We start from the raw sequence: 13,900 nt of genomic DNA, 5'->3' as shown, positions 1-13,900 counted from the left end.
AATGACAATCCATCAGCCCAATATAATTTTTTAAATATTTGGAAATTTGATTAAAATTAATATTTTACTGTTTTGGAAATGCAAAAGACATATTCACTTGCTCGAAAAAGTGGATCTCTAGATTTATCAAATCGTGGTCTTGCAGAATTACCAGCAGATATCATCAGCATTAATTCAAAGCTCAGCGAAGAAGAAAAGTGGTGGGAAGTCATAAAATTAAAAAAGCTATTCATTTCAAACAACAGATTAACACATTTACCAAAGAGTATAGAAAATGTTGGAGAAGGACTTGAACTATTTGATGCAAGTGATAATCAATTTGAAGAGTTCCTTTCAGATGATGAACTTCTTGGGTTTCCATTCTTGAAAGAGTTGAGATTAAATCGTAACAAGTTTGCTCGAACAATTTTCTTTTTTTGTGAAATTTTATTTTGATTTATAATCATTGAATTTTTAAAAAGGTTGAATGCACTTTCACCTCGTTTATTCACACTTCCTTCGCTTGTAACTCTTCACATTAAGGAAAACTTTTTGACTGCACTTCCTGCCCTGCCGTTTCCCCCAGGTTTTTCAAGTTTCTCTATTTCTCATGATCATTCAGAAATGGATGAAGAAGCACATCTCCCTGCCCATCTCCGCGGCATATCCCACATTCATCATCACTACGATCACATATCTTTTTCAAGCGATCCAAAAGACGAAGATGAATCTGAAAATCTCCCCAAAGTCGGAGCAGCTCCGTCTCCGTTGAGTGATCTGAACCTGTTCCACAACAGACTAACCACTATCCCAGATATGTTTTTCTCTCATTTTGCAAACACATTGAAATCCCTCGACTTGTCCTGCAATCGCCTCACATCACTGCCGGAATCGCTTGGCAGCTGTGCTCTTCTCGAAGAACTGAATGTTTCGACAAACCTTCTTGTTTCTCTGCCAGTCAACCTCTTTGCCAAAATGAGGAACCTGAAAACAATCAACTTTATGGAAAACAGGCTCACTTCATTTCCTCCATTAACCCTGTTGTCATCATCTGCCTCACCTTCATCATCATCATCATCATTTTCTTCTTCATCATCATCCCCTCCTCAATCCAACCCCTTCCCCAACCTCACCACCATCAACCTCTCCCGCAACCGCCTTTCTTCTTTTCCCGATGGCCTTTTCTCCATCACCTCTCTCATCGACCTGCACATCCGCGAGAACAAAATCTCTGCCATTCCGTCTGCCATCACCGACCTCACAAGCCTGCGGACGCTGGACATTTCGCTCAATGCGCTGAAAGAGCTGCCGGTGAGGCTGGGGCTGATGAGCGGGCATTTGAAGTCTTTGCAGGTGGAAGGGAACCAGCTGAGGGCGATGCGGCAGGCAGTGCTGGCACAAGGAACACCTGCAATTATGGAGTATCTGCAGATGCGGATGAGAGAGGAGGATGTGGAGATATTTGCAGAGGAGATGGAGAAGAAGAAGAGGAGGGCTGTTGGGGAGGAGATGGAGAGAGAAGGGGAGAGGGAGAAGGAAGAGGAAGAAGAAGATGATGATGACGAGAAAGAGAAAAGGAAATATGGCTCTTCTTCTTCTTCTTCTTCTTCTTCTTCTTTTCCTTCTCGTTCATCTCGTTCTCTTTCTTCTGCAACACATTCTTCTTCTTCCTCCTCCTCCTCTTCTTCTTCCTCCTTCGCCTTCTCCTCCATTCCAGTCGCTGCTGCGCGCCAAGCCAAAGCCGATGAGATTGTCGAGGTTGTTCGCGATGCCCATCTTTCCCAGTCTCTTTTGCTGTCTGAGAGAAGACTCATTTTCATCCCAGACGCCGTGCAAACAGCCTGTGCCCGCATCAAAACACTCAACTTGTCCAAAAACCAGCTGGAGTCGTTTCTTGTGGGGCCGACCATTTCGTGTTCAGCTGCTTCTGCTTCTGGTTTGGCGTCGAGTTCTGCTCGTTTTGCTTCTGCACGTTCGAATTTGGGGGTGGGAAAGAGAGAAGGAGCACAAAATCAGAGCAGCAATAATTTAACCTTGTTTCCGTTTGGGCTGTTTGCTGTGCTGCAGACAATTGACGTGTCACAGAACAATTTTGCGACGTTTCCGAGTGAAATGGTAGAGGCGCCGTGTTTGAAGGAGGTGGTTGCAGTGAGAAATAGATTGAGTACACTGCCAGAATCGGTGTGGGGAGATAGAGGGAAAGAGGGAAAAGAGGGAAAAGAGGGAAAAGAGGGAAAAGGGGAAAGAGAGAGAGGAGAAAAGGGAAAAGAGAAAGAGGATGGAGAAATTAGAGGAAGTTATTTTAAATTCTTCTTTGTTTCTATATTTTTTTATACTTTGATGAAACTTTTATATGCATTAAGAAAATACTTTTGATAATCTTTTTTGATTCAAGCACTTGTTTTTTTATTGAATTTCATATTTTTTTCGAAATAATTAACAATTTTTTATCAAATCTTTTCATGTGATATTTTTATTTCTTTCTTTCTTTTTATCAAATCTTTTTTTTTCTCCCAGTTCTTTTCAATTCCGCTGACAACACTAAACTTAGCAGCCAATCCGAAGCTGTTTGCTCTGCCGGCATCTTCCAACAGAACAACTTCTTCTTTCTCTTCTGCGTCTCATCGAGTCACTCCTCCTTTTGCCACATCAGCTGATATAACACCTCATTCTTCTTCCTCTTCCTCTTCCTCTTCCTCTTCTTCTCTTTCTTCCTCTTCTTCTCTTTCTTCTTCTTCCTTCTCCTTTTTCACTCTGATGAACGCCCCTCCTCCTGTCTGTGTGTGGTCAACCAGCCTTTCTTCGCTCGATCTTTCTGTTTGCGGGCTGACCGTTTTTCCGGTACCAATTCTGAAAATGACAGCGCTTAGAAACTTATTTTTGAATGATAACAAAATTGGGAAGATTCCGGCTGAGATCAACTCTTTGCAGAATTTGGAGCAGCTGAATATGTTTGTTGAAATTCTCAATTGCTTTTTGATTTTCTATGTATTTTGAATAATTTATTTGCTTGCTTGTTTTCTTAGATCAAACAATGGAATAACAAGGCTTGTATCTCAACTCACTGAATTACCTCAACTGGTTTGTCTCTTTTTCTATTTTTTCTCAACTTCACTTACTGTTACAATTGATTATGTTCTCTTTTATTTTTTTTTTTAAAAAAAATAAAATTTTAAAATAGAGATCTTTATTGGTTGATGGCAACCCACTTGTATTTCCAAGAAGGGCAATCACACAAAAGGGAACTCAAGCCATTTTGAACTTTTTGAGAGAAATGAGCTAATTTTTTTGATATTGAATCATAACTTTCATTTCGTATAAAATTCATTTCAATTTATTTATTCATTGTTTATCTTCCAAACTTCCAAAATTGTCATGTTTTTTTTTTTTTTCTTTAACTATTTGGTACGAATTTTTTAGCTTTCAAAATTTTGTTCCGTGCAACATTTTTGATACTTTTCGTTATTCAAATATTTTTCTGAATTTTATTCATAATTGAGTTACACTTATTATTATTTGTAAGCAGGATAATTTTGGGAAAAAACAGTGGTTTTTTCTATAAAAGCAAAAAATTTTCCCGATTTGCTAATTTCATCCAAGTGTTTGCAATTTTTCATTCAGATTTTTTTTTAAGTTTGAAAAAATTTTTAATGTTTAATGGTCAAATGTGTTACAAAACTCTAACCGACAAAAAAAATATGAATTAGCGCAATGAACCTCTGATCTTTTGATCTGAAAACAAAATAACTTTTCAAGAATGGAACTCTTTCTTCAAAAACAAACTTTGCATATAAAAAACCAATTAAGAAACAAAAATAAAAAAAAAATTAAAAACAAATTATGAGTTTCACGGTAGCTTCTTAATACTGAACGTATGGAAGCTTGCCATGCTTGGTCCAGCGACGAGTTAATCCATCAAGTTCTGTTCTCGAATTAGCTTTGTCCATCTGAACATATGAGTATTGAACATTGTTTGATCCAGCTGGAGTGCACTCAATTGCCATTCCTTGGCCAATATATACTCCAATATGTCCTTTCATCCAAAGTGCTTCACCTGCAACAAGATTTTTGAAGCTTGTTGAGACACCAGAGCAGTAGTTGATCATGGAATCAGCTGAGATATCGGGAACTCCATTTGATCCATAGCTTGCTCCACCATTAGCTTTGCTGGCATCTCCGTTCCATCCCCACAGCGTTCCCTTGATCAAACCGACACAATCGAAGCAGAAATATCCTTGTCCGAGCAACTTTTGCATTTGTGCGCATTTGTTGGCATTCCACCAGCTTGGGTATTGGTTTCTTTTCTGGTTGATAAGGTTTTGTGACAAGGGTTGTCCAAAGGTTCCCCATCCATACACAGTTTTGTAGCTGTTAGCCACACGCTTCAATTTTGACAAAAATGTTCCAACGGCCATTTTTCCATTTGGAAGCACTTCAAATTCTTCTTCTTCAGCACGATACAGTGCAAATAACAAAACCAACACTTTTGCAAACATTTTTATGATCTTTAACCATAAATTTTAATAAATCCCATATTTTGAATATTCAAAAATTTTTCCATTTCTTAATGGAAATCAAACTTTTCCATTTTCACATATCACTCGGGAAACAAATTTAATAAATTTTTTTATGAGGAGCACTGAGATCAATTTATTGCCAAGATGAAAAAGAGAAAAGAAGAATGTAAATGCACTTGAAACTACTTTCTCAAAAGTTGTAATGGAACAAACAAGAACTTACAAGTTTCAAAAAAGATCAGTGGAAAAAGGAAGCGTAATTAAAAAAAGCGACTTTAAAGAACAAATTACTTAATAAGAGAAATTCATCGTTCTTTTATGAAGGGAGCGTTGTTAAGAAGTACTGTGGGATGAAGAGATTAAAAAAAATTAAAAAGAATGGAAGCATCATCAAGAAGATATAAAAGATATGAGTTATTTGATAGGCTTAATAAAAAGCATTTCCGAATTTGGTTACAAAGATTCCCCGAACAAAAGTCCGTTGTGCTTGCCCATAAATCTGAAAGAACAAAAAATTATTTTATGGAATAATATCAAATTTTTGAGGAAAGAAATAAAATGAAATAAATATTGAATAATTATAAATAAATATGAAAAATAAACATCATTTATTAAAAAAAAAATAGTAATAAAATTAAAAATAAGCATTCTCTCATACAAAAAGAGAGACAGGGGAAAAAAAGAAGAAGAAGAAATTTTTTTCAAAATTTTTACAAACTCAGCCAATTTTGCCAGGTTGCGTTTGATGTCGTCTTTGATTTTCTGGTCGTTCAGGTCTTCCATCCGGTCGATGAGCGACGGCAACTTCACCATCAGACGCAAAAGATGCTCAGCTCCGAAGAATTCTGCGAATGTCGACACGGTTGATGGCACATTTACAGTCACGTCGCCTCCACTCAGAAGAGCAGCAGAAGAAGGGGAAGACGAGGAGGAGGAGGATGAAGAGGCAGAAGGTGTTGTAGTTGTTGCAGCTGCTGATGGAGACGATGATGAAGGAGAAGCAGAAGAAGAAGATGACGATGACGATGAAGGAGATGAAGCAGCAGCAGCAGAAGGAGAAGCAGAGGAAGAGGAAGAAGAAGATGCGGCTGCAGGTTCGACTTCCCATTCCGCGCTCGCTTTCTGTGCAGCCTCGCGCAGGGCACGCAAATACTGCACAGCTGAGTCTGCATCACCATGTGCCTCGAGCCAGTCGTTCGCCATCTGCCCCAGCGTCTTCTTCGGCAGCTCCGACTTTGCCAGCTGCAGCTGGTTCTCCTTCACCTCGCCTTCCACTTTCTGGATCGTCGCTTCTTCCTCTTTGAACACCAGAAACTGCACAAGAAACACGTTGAAGTATTTTTCCACCTCATCGGAGAAATTCAGCACTTCGCCTGCTTCCAGAATTTTTCCGTCGAAATCCTTGATGACACGGTCGATGATGTAGGAGCACAGGATCTCACGCACATTGGGCGAGCAGGGGGATTTAATGGTCTGATCGAAATGGTTGATGGGAAGGGAGGGAGAAAATTAAATAATAAAAAATAATAATTCTTATATTGAAAAATGAAGCAGATTTATAGAGGCACACTTCTCCTTTCATGGTGGTCTTCAGCATGTCATTCAGAAAATGATCTTTCAGAACTGGCAATAAGATCTCTTTCAAAAATCCCTTAGTAGAAAAAAATAATTATCATTCAAAAAGCAATTCATTTAAAAATAATAAGGATAAAAGATAACAGCAATTGACATATTTTTTTGTAATTAAAGATTATTTTCAAACTTTTGGAACACGACTTTCATAGTTCTTCAAGTCATCTTCTGCATCTCCGCCTCTTCTCAAAGCTCTTCGTGATCTTCCACTTGCTCTTGAACGTGTTGAACTTTCTTCATCTTTTTCATTTCCCTTTGCTGTTCTTTTTTCTGCTCTTCTTGTTGAGCTTTTTGCTCTTCTTTCGCTGCCACTTGATCCACTTTTACGGTCTTTTCCAGCCTTCGAAGTCGATTTACTGCGTAACTTTTTCCCTTTTTTGAATAAAGCGCATTGAAAGAATCGAAACATTTTGAAAAGAAAAAAGATAAAAATTTGAAATAACATTTCAAAAAAATAATTAAAATATAAATGAATGGCAGGTTTACAACAATAATCAAAGCATGGATAATCAGACTTTCTTTTCTGTCTTCATGATCTGAATCTGAATCTTCTGATTCCTCATCATCTTCATCTTTTGAAGAATTTGATTTCTTTGATTTTTTTCCTTTCTTTGAAGATTGCTTTTTGCTTGCAGCACTCTTCAATGCCTCTTGATAAACTTTTTTTGCCAGCGCTTGATTTTGAGGAGTATCCTTCATCAATCTAGCAGTTGCAACCCATTCATCATGATGAGAGCTCCATCCTGAATAGTGAATCTTATATTCAGTTTTGCCATCAACAACTCTGTTTTCAAGAATTACTGCTTTATAATAGCAAGCACCAGATTTTGCGTAAACAACTTCTTTCACATCAAAGTTCGACATTTCAAAATTTGAAAGTAAAAATGGATCAAGATACCCATTCTTAAAGCATCAAATTCAAAAAATAAAAATTACAGAAATTCATGTTTTCATTTTTATTATTCTGGTATCGATATTGAAAATAAACCTTAACTAATATATTTTAAGAAAAAAATAAATTCTTAGTTAATTTTTGTCGATAAATTGATAAAATAAAAAATTTTTCATATATTCAGTAGATATTTCATACTCACTTCATTTTTTTTCCCGCTCAAATTTTTGTGGAATTAAAAGCTGCAAGATGGCAACGCCCATTATGCATAACATTTTGTCCATGTGCATTTGCATCGCATTTATTAATAAACTGTCTGTTTCCACAGCCACACTGTATTGTAAGAAATAATAATAATAATAATAATAATAATAATAAAACAAATATTTTTATTTAACATTTCACAGAAAACAAACCACTGTAGCCTTTGGCAATCGCTCACACAGCATTTTCATTGGTTGAACTTCACACACTCCAATCGAATAAGCACTGCAAACGTCCTTTCCTTCTTTTCTGCAGAAAAATCGTGCTCCGCCTGGAACATTCGGACAATCCTTGTTTGTTCTGCAGTAAATCAGTTTTGCTGATTCTTCTTCTTTTCTCTTCTTCTTCTCTTCTTTTCCTTCTCTTTCTCTTTCCCTTTCTTCTCTTTTCTTCTCTTCCTTTCCCTTCTTTCCCTTCTTCTCCTTCTCCCCTCCCTTGTTCATCATCATCGTCTTTCCGTGCTGTATCAGTTCTGCCTCTCTCTCTCCTCCTTCCAGCTCAACCACAACCCTCTTCACATTCACACTCGTCTCTTCCACTCGCATCTTCCCTTTCGCTCCCCTTTTGCCGGACAAACTCCTCCGATGCTTCTGAAATAAGGGAACCGGATCGTCGGGATATTCAGAATGAGCTATTCTTCGTTGTCTTCTTCTTCTTCTTCTTTTCCTCCTTTTTTCATTGTTATCGTATTCATCCTCTTCTTCTTCCTCTTCCTCCTCTTCCTCCTCTTCATCATCATTATCATTATCTTCTTCTTCTTCCTCTTCCTCTTCTTCTGTTTCTGCTTCTTCATCTTTTGAAGCAACTGGAATAGATTCTTTCTCTTTCTTTTCGTTTTCATCAGTCTTTTTATTTGCTTTTGTGTTGGATTGCAAGTTCTGTTTGATGAAATCCAACGTTTTCGCGTCACTCTGATCATAACTCACAGAAAACCCAATAAGAATATCTCCTTTCTCTTTTATATCATCATTCTCTTCTTCTTTTTCTTCCTCTTCTTCCTCCTCCTCATTGCTTGAAGCGTGTTCCTCAACAGATTTAACTTTCTCATTCTTCGATTGCTCATCTGTTGAGCTCTTATCTTCCAGAGAAGCTATTAAAGGTGATGATGTCTGTGAAATGGCTCGCATAAATGGAGATACTCTTTGAGGTGGTGGAGGAGGTGGAGGAACAGGGTCTTTCTCAGCCTCGTGAACTTCCTCCATTGACTAAAAACAATAAAAGTCATTCAATGAAACTTGAATTTGTTGACAATAGCATACTTCTCTTACGGAATCAGTAAAAGATGGATCCATAGACCAATCAATTTTGTTAAATTCTCTATCAAGACCAAAAGGGAGTCTCGTTTGATGCATGCGTTCCTCCTCAAACTGAAAAGGTGAACGTTCAATCATTTTTTGTTCCAGTTTTCTCTGTGAAAAAAAATAAAAGTGCAAAAAAGTTGAAAACTGAATCAAACCGTTGGTTGAGGAGGGAAAGAATTTGGATCAATCATGGAAAGGTACGCATCAAAATCTCCAAATTGGGATGAAGAAAACGTCTTTAAAGAAAATCAAGATTTTTGATTTAAAAACTGATAAAACATCATACAACAATTGCAAATAAGAATAGCATCTTGTGCATTACGGAAAAGTTATCTTGAAGTTATCGGAAAATTGTTTAATTTTTATTATTTTGACTGTATACTAAGTTACATGTGAAATAAAATGATAAATTGTTTTGTAATTTTATTTAGGTTAGATCAAAAAATTATTGAAATAATCAATAACAAAACAAAAATAAATAACACTCCTAAATTAATTATTAGAATTCAAATCATAATAATTAAAAAAGTCATTCCGAAAGACAATAAAAATATGTTGCCTCCCATTATGACAAATCTCGAAGTATTTAGTTCACAAATAAAATTTGTAATAAGACTTAACTCTGCTTTATGAACGACCCAGAGAGAAGAGGATCGCCTTCTCCTGCCTTGACTACGTTCGTGTTCCTGCACAGGCAGTAGAAGAGCAGCACGATCAGCCCCGCCGCCAACACACTCACCATCACAACAATCACCATGTTCACAATAGACTTCAGAGGTGTCACATACCCTTCCTCTTTCTTCTTCTCTGGTTTCGCTGTTTTTCGTGGCACAACAGGAGATTTTGCACATTTTCCCTCTTTCGTCCGGAAATACCCATATTCACAGCGGGCAAACGCACATTCTTCGGTCCAAGCGCCATTCCGGCAAACGTATCCCCATAATTCGTGTGTTTGATCATCTTTTTCATCTTTTTCTTCTTCTTTTTTTGAAATTATTGTTCCATTCAACCCTTTTCTTTCTTCTTTATTCTTCTCTTTCTCTTTCTCTTTCTCCTTCTTCTCCTTCTCCTTCCTCTTTCCCTCGCATTTCGCATCCACCTTCACCTCCCAATCATAGCACCTCTCCACCAGCGGCCTCACATCGCTCAGCAGCTGCCTATACCCCGTGTATTCCTTGTCATCTGCGTATTCTTCATGCATCTGCGGGTAATGCGGATAAACTGCATCCACTGGCTGGATCTCAAACTCGAGCAGCTCATTCAATTTGGCGTAGTTGTAGGAGAAGGCGCGTGTCATCACATAGGAAAGATATTGAGATTCGCGGGGAAAGGGGAGGGGAAGCTCAAGATCATTGGGGAGAGGAGAAGAAGAGGAAAAAGAAGAAGAGGAAGAGGAAGAATTTAATGAAGAAGAAGAAGAAGAAGAAGAAGAAGAAGAAGAATGTGTGTTATTGAGTAATAATTGTTTGATATTTTTGATGTTTTTTCCCTTCAGACTTCTCTTCCCTTGTAACCCTCCAAACATTCTCCAGAATTTTCCTTTCTCTTCTTCTCTTTCCTCCTCTTCTTCCTCCTCTTCTTCCTCTTCCTCTTCTCCTCCTTCCTCCGCCGCTGTCGACGTCACCACATTCCCCGAAGCCACCGTCCCGCAGTCAAACGGAATATCTTCTTTTGTTAGCTGCCCCCCTAATCCAACCACCCTCGCCCATTTGTGCTCCCTCAGCGTCTTCGCAAAGATCGCACACGCAGACGCACACGTCCCATCTGTCAGCAGCGTCACATCGTTCGGCTCAAACAGCGTTTTGTTCTGAAGCTCCCGGGGAACGTATTTGTCTTGCATCTTGTAAAACCCTTCGTCAAATGACAGAGTGAATTCGCTCGTGTATGTCTGAATCCTGTCTTCCCCTTCGACTTTCGTGTGTTCTGTCACCAGCGGCATCACCCCTTTCCTCTTCAGCGTGTAGAAATCAGCCACAAAGCTGTCATCTTCCGCTGCGATGTCTGGATCCAGCCACGACGATATAAAAACGAAATTCGGCCCATTCATAATCGACTGCATGCGCATCGCTGCTGGGTAAGCGTCTGGGAAGATCAGCTTAATCAGAAACACCTTCAGCTGCATGGACCCTCCTCCGTTCAGCCTCAAGTCCACCACCAGTTTGTATCCTCTCCTGTGCGTCTCCACAATCGTCTTCGCACAGTCGGCTATCCACTGCTGCTCTTCATCCGGGTTGGGCATAAACGTCGACACATGCAGATACCCGATCTTCCACTCATCCACCATAAACCCCTTGATGCTCGTCCCAGTTGTGATCTTCTCCATCTTCGGAAGTTCGTTTGACTGTGTGTTTGCTTCTGTGTTTGCTTCTACATTCCGTTCATTCTCCATTGCTGCCTCAAAAGACGATGCTCTTTCTTTTCTGTTGGAGTCTGCTGGCTTTTCTTGCTTGTTGAATCGCTCGTTCATCTTCTTCAGCTGGGGCGATATGTCTTCGTCAGTCGGCCAGCTCGTAAACTCGTTCCGCCTCCTCTCTTTTCTCTCTTTTCTGTCTTGTTCGTCTTGTTTGTCTTGTTTGTCTATCATTTTGCTCTCATCTTCTGTTTCTCTTTTTGTCTTTTCTGCTTTCTCTCTTTCTTCTTTCTCCTTCTTCAGCCCACACAGATCATTCAGCATGTGTTCAGTGTTTTTCACAAATGCCACAGGCACTGCAAGCCACGGCAGATCTGCTTTGACAATCGTGTTCCCTTTCTTCAGATCAAAGCGGATCTTCTCTTCGGGCCTGGGGATGGTGTGCCAGGATGGTGAGCGGATGTGGAAATCTCGCCGAAGCGCAATGTTCAGTGAGGCAGCAGGAAAACGATAGCTTATGCAATGCGCATCCGCCCATTCCGCAATTGTCAGCTCAGGCTTCTGTCCATCGTCGTCTGTGTTAAATCCGGGAATTGTGATGTGTTCAACAACATAATCTCGAAGATCAGCATTTCCCTTATCCAAATATTGCTTTGTTATCTGTAGATAGTTAGAATCAGTCAATTTAACAATAATGTCTTTTGGCTTTGAAGCATCGGGAACAACAAACTTGACATTAAATGGCAACGAAAATAAAAATAAATTACTGCACGGATAATGATACACTGTATGAGCATCTCTCATCTGACGAACTGCACTTGCAAGTTCTTGGTGAAATTCCAAACCATTTTTTATATCATCCCTTTTTTCTATTTCATCAAGCTTCTTTAATAAATCAAAGCTTGTGTTTGTATATGGTTCTGGAGCATGAGTAAAAAAGTCTCGATAAACATAGCCGCTAAAGTAAGATTTCATTGTCGGAATAAGATTTTTCGTCTCATCAGAATTTTTATCATACTAAATTTTACAAATTACAATGAATTTAACAAAAAATAAATTTCAAAGAAATCAATATCAGCAAAGACATAACGAATTTTCAAACTGGAAGTTTTTCAAGGCATTTTAACACCTTTTCGTGATCTGCTATTTCAAATGCTTCGAATGTACATTCATCGTCATCTGCATACAAAAAAGCAATTAGTATGCTTACTAAAAGCATTTTTGATAATTGTCGTTTGATCTTACCCTAAATTTTTTATGAAGATATTTAAGTGTTAAAGGATATGCATGGAAAAAATTGAATGGAAAAAATATTAAAACATAAATAATTGTTTGAGGATATGAAAATTCAGTTCAATACAAAAAAATTTTTTTTTCACTTCGAAAATATTTATTTATTATTTATCTTTTTTTTTTTATTTGAAGATTTTTCTGTGAAACAAAATTCAAATTGTTTGATGCAAATCTTAATGAATCTTTTACACTTATGTATCCTTTTCAAATATATATTTATACAACTGCTGAGAGATATTACATTTATGATGTTCATATTTTCAATTCGATTTCATGATATAATTTTTTCCATTTTTGAATTTTCTAACAATATGTGTGTTTAATTTGATTTCCCCTCTTTTTAATCATCTGTATTTTCTATTTTTCAACAATAAAAAATAAGACATTAAAACAAATTATTGTGATTATTTTTTTTTTTTTAGATAATAAAATTTTGAGTGTAAATGATTTTTTTTTTTTTTTTTTTTTTTTTTTTTTTTTTTTTTTTTTTTTTTTTTTTTTTTTTTTTTTTTAACGTGTGATCATTTTTGTTATGGGTGATTATTTTCGAATCCATATTTTTCCATTCATAAATTTCGTTTTGAAAATTCACATTGAATATTATTTCATGAACACAAAAAAGTCATTTCTTCTTTCAAAGATAATTTTTTCATGAATAAAATCACAAACATCGTTTTTGTTTTCAACTCACTCACTTTTTTCTTTTAAATAAATAGTTCCTCTGAAAAGAAATAAAACCTTTGAAAAACAAACACATCGAAAAAAGTTATGATTTGAAAAATAATCACCCATATCATATTTTTTTATTCATTATTTTCGATTCGTAAAATTTCCCAGAATACTAGAAAATGAACACTGAAAAGTGAAAACACTGATTAAAGAGATTTTTTTTATTTCAGCTATAACATTTGTTTTTGAAATGGTTTTGATGAAATTTTTCATTAAGACGCAATAACTCTTTTCAGTTGCAAACAATCTTTGAAAAACCAACACCCCTTAAAAAGTTATGATTTCAAAAATAATAACCCACATATTCAATTCGTCTTAATAATCTTATTTGAACCTTTGAAAACATCTTTGAAAATTTTTCAAAAAGAAAATTTTCGAAAGATGATTTTTTATTTGGCACATTATTTTTGAAATCATAACTTTTTTCGGGGTGACGATTTTTCAAACGTTGTTTGTCTTTTGGAAGAGATAATGTCTTCTTTTTGAGTATTTGTCACAACTGTTTTATATACAAATGTTTAAGTTCTAATAAAAATGTCGATGTTTTTTACAGGCCTTTTCACTCTTCAGTATTTTTTTGTTGATATACAAAAGAAAATTTTCAACCGAAATTTTTGACAGAAAAAATATGATTTCAAAAATAATAACCCATTTGCAAAAAAAAATGACAAAATATGTTTTGTGAAATAATGTAAAAAAAACCTCTTGAAGAAATAGAAATATATTATTACTGACTCATTTCCGTTAAAAATCGCAGAAAATTTACGGGAATTGAGATTGTAATTTTTCGATTTAGCATTGAGATTAAAATTTTCACATTGCTGCATATCTTTGTTTGATGGAACTGAAATTTGATCAAAGTATGCCATTCTGAAATTGACCTGAAACCTCACGAAATTGATTATTTGATAAAGGAAAAGTGTGGAAATTTTTAATCTCAAAA

The 13,900-nt window shown here is 36.7% G+C and overlaps 4 protein-coding genes across 4 annotated transcripts; 1 reads left to right on the top strand and 3 right to left on the bottom strand.

Annotated features, from left to right (window-relative positions):
• Positions 1–78: 78 nt before the first annotated feature.
• MONOS_10907 (putative leucine-rich repeat protein) lies at positions 79–3,262 on the top strand (the record flags this gene model as incomplete). The annotated part of the gene is made up of 5 exons (XM_067863393.1): positions 79–392; positions 462–2,160; positions 2,497–2,930; positions 3,006–3,060; positions 3,161–3,262. 5 exons carry the CDS (start codon positions 79–81, stop codon positions 3,260–3,262), a joined length of 2,604 nt encoding a protein of 867 aa, XP_067723829.1.
• A 289-nt stretch (positions 3,263–3,551) lies between these two features.
• MONOS_10908 (putative mannosyl-glycoprotein endo-beta-N-acetylglucosaminidase) lies at positions 3,552–4,503 on the bottom strand. The gene has a single exon (XM_067863394.1). The coding sequence runs from the start codon at positions 4,473–4,475 to the stop codon at positions 3,840–3,842; it is 636 nt and encodes a 211-aa protein (XP_067723828.1). The 5' UTR covers positions 4,476–4,503; the 3' UTR covers positions 3,552–3,839.
• A 98-nt stretch (positions 4,504–4,601) lies between these two features.
• On the bottom strand, positions 4,602–8,904 carry MONOS_10909 (uncharacterized protein; the record flags this gene model as incomplete). Its single annotated transcript, XM_067863395.1, has 10 exons — positions 4,602–4,995; positions 5,215–5,969; positions 6,067–6,147; positions 6,259–6,500; positions 6,644–7,031; positions 7,294–7,353; positions 7,437–8,489; positions 8,544–8,693; positions 8,741–8,821; positions 8,872–8,904. The coding sequence occupies 10 exons, from the start codon at positions 8,902–8,904 to the stop codon at positions 4,950–4,952; spliced, it is 2,889 nt and encodes a 962-aa protein (XP_067723827.1). The 3' UTR covers positions 4,602–4,949.
• Positions 8,905–8,985: 81 nt separating this feature from the next.
• On the bottom strand, positions 8,986–12,182 carry MONOS_10910 (putative Peptidase family S41). The gene is made up of 2 exons (XM_067863397.1): positions 12,038–12,182; positions 8,986–11,952 (listed from the first exon to the last, which is right to left on the bottom strand). Exons 1-2 carry the CDS (start codon positions 12,152–12,154, stop codon positions 9,202–9,204), a joined length of 2,868 nt encoding a protein of 955 aa, XP_067723826.1. The 5' UTR covers positions 12,155–12,182; the 3' UTR covers positions 8,986–9,201.
• Positions 12,183–13,900: the final 1,718 nt, after the last annotated feature.

The sequence above is a fragment of the Monocercomonoides exilis genome, assembly GCF_001643675.1.
Source record: "Monocercomonoides exilis strain PA203 chromosome Unknown scaffold35-1074681, whole genome shotgun sequence".
Lineage (NCBI taxonomy): Eukaryota > Preaxostyla > Oxymonadida > Polymastigidae > Monocercomonoides > Monocercomonoides exilis.
This window is presented reverse-complemented; position numbering and strand designations above follow the sequence as displayed.

What these genes read in the sequence shown, in the direction of transcription:
- MONOS_10910 (XM_067863397.1), bottom strand. Translation starts at nt 12,154, where the DNA reads ATGCTTTTAGTAAGCATACTAATTGCTTTTTTGTATGCAGATGACGAT. An exon ending in AATGCCTTGAAAAACTTCCA is followed by an intron (nt 11,953 to 12,037) that starts GTTTGAAAATTC and finishes TGTAAAATTTAG; the next exon opens with TATGATAAAAATTCTGATGA.
- MONOS_10908 (XM_067863394.1), bottom strand. Translation starts at nt 4,475, where the DNA reads ATGTTTGCAAAAGTGTTGGTTTTGTTATTTGCACTGTATCGTGCTGAA.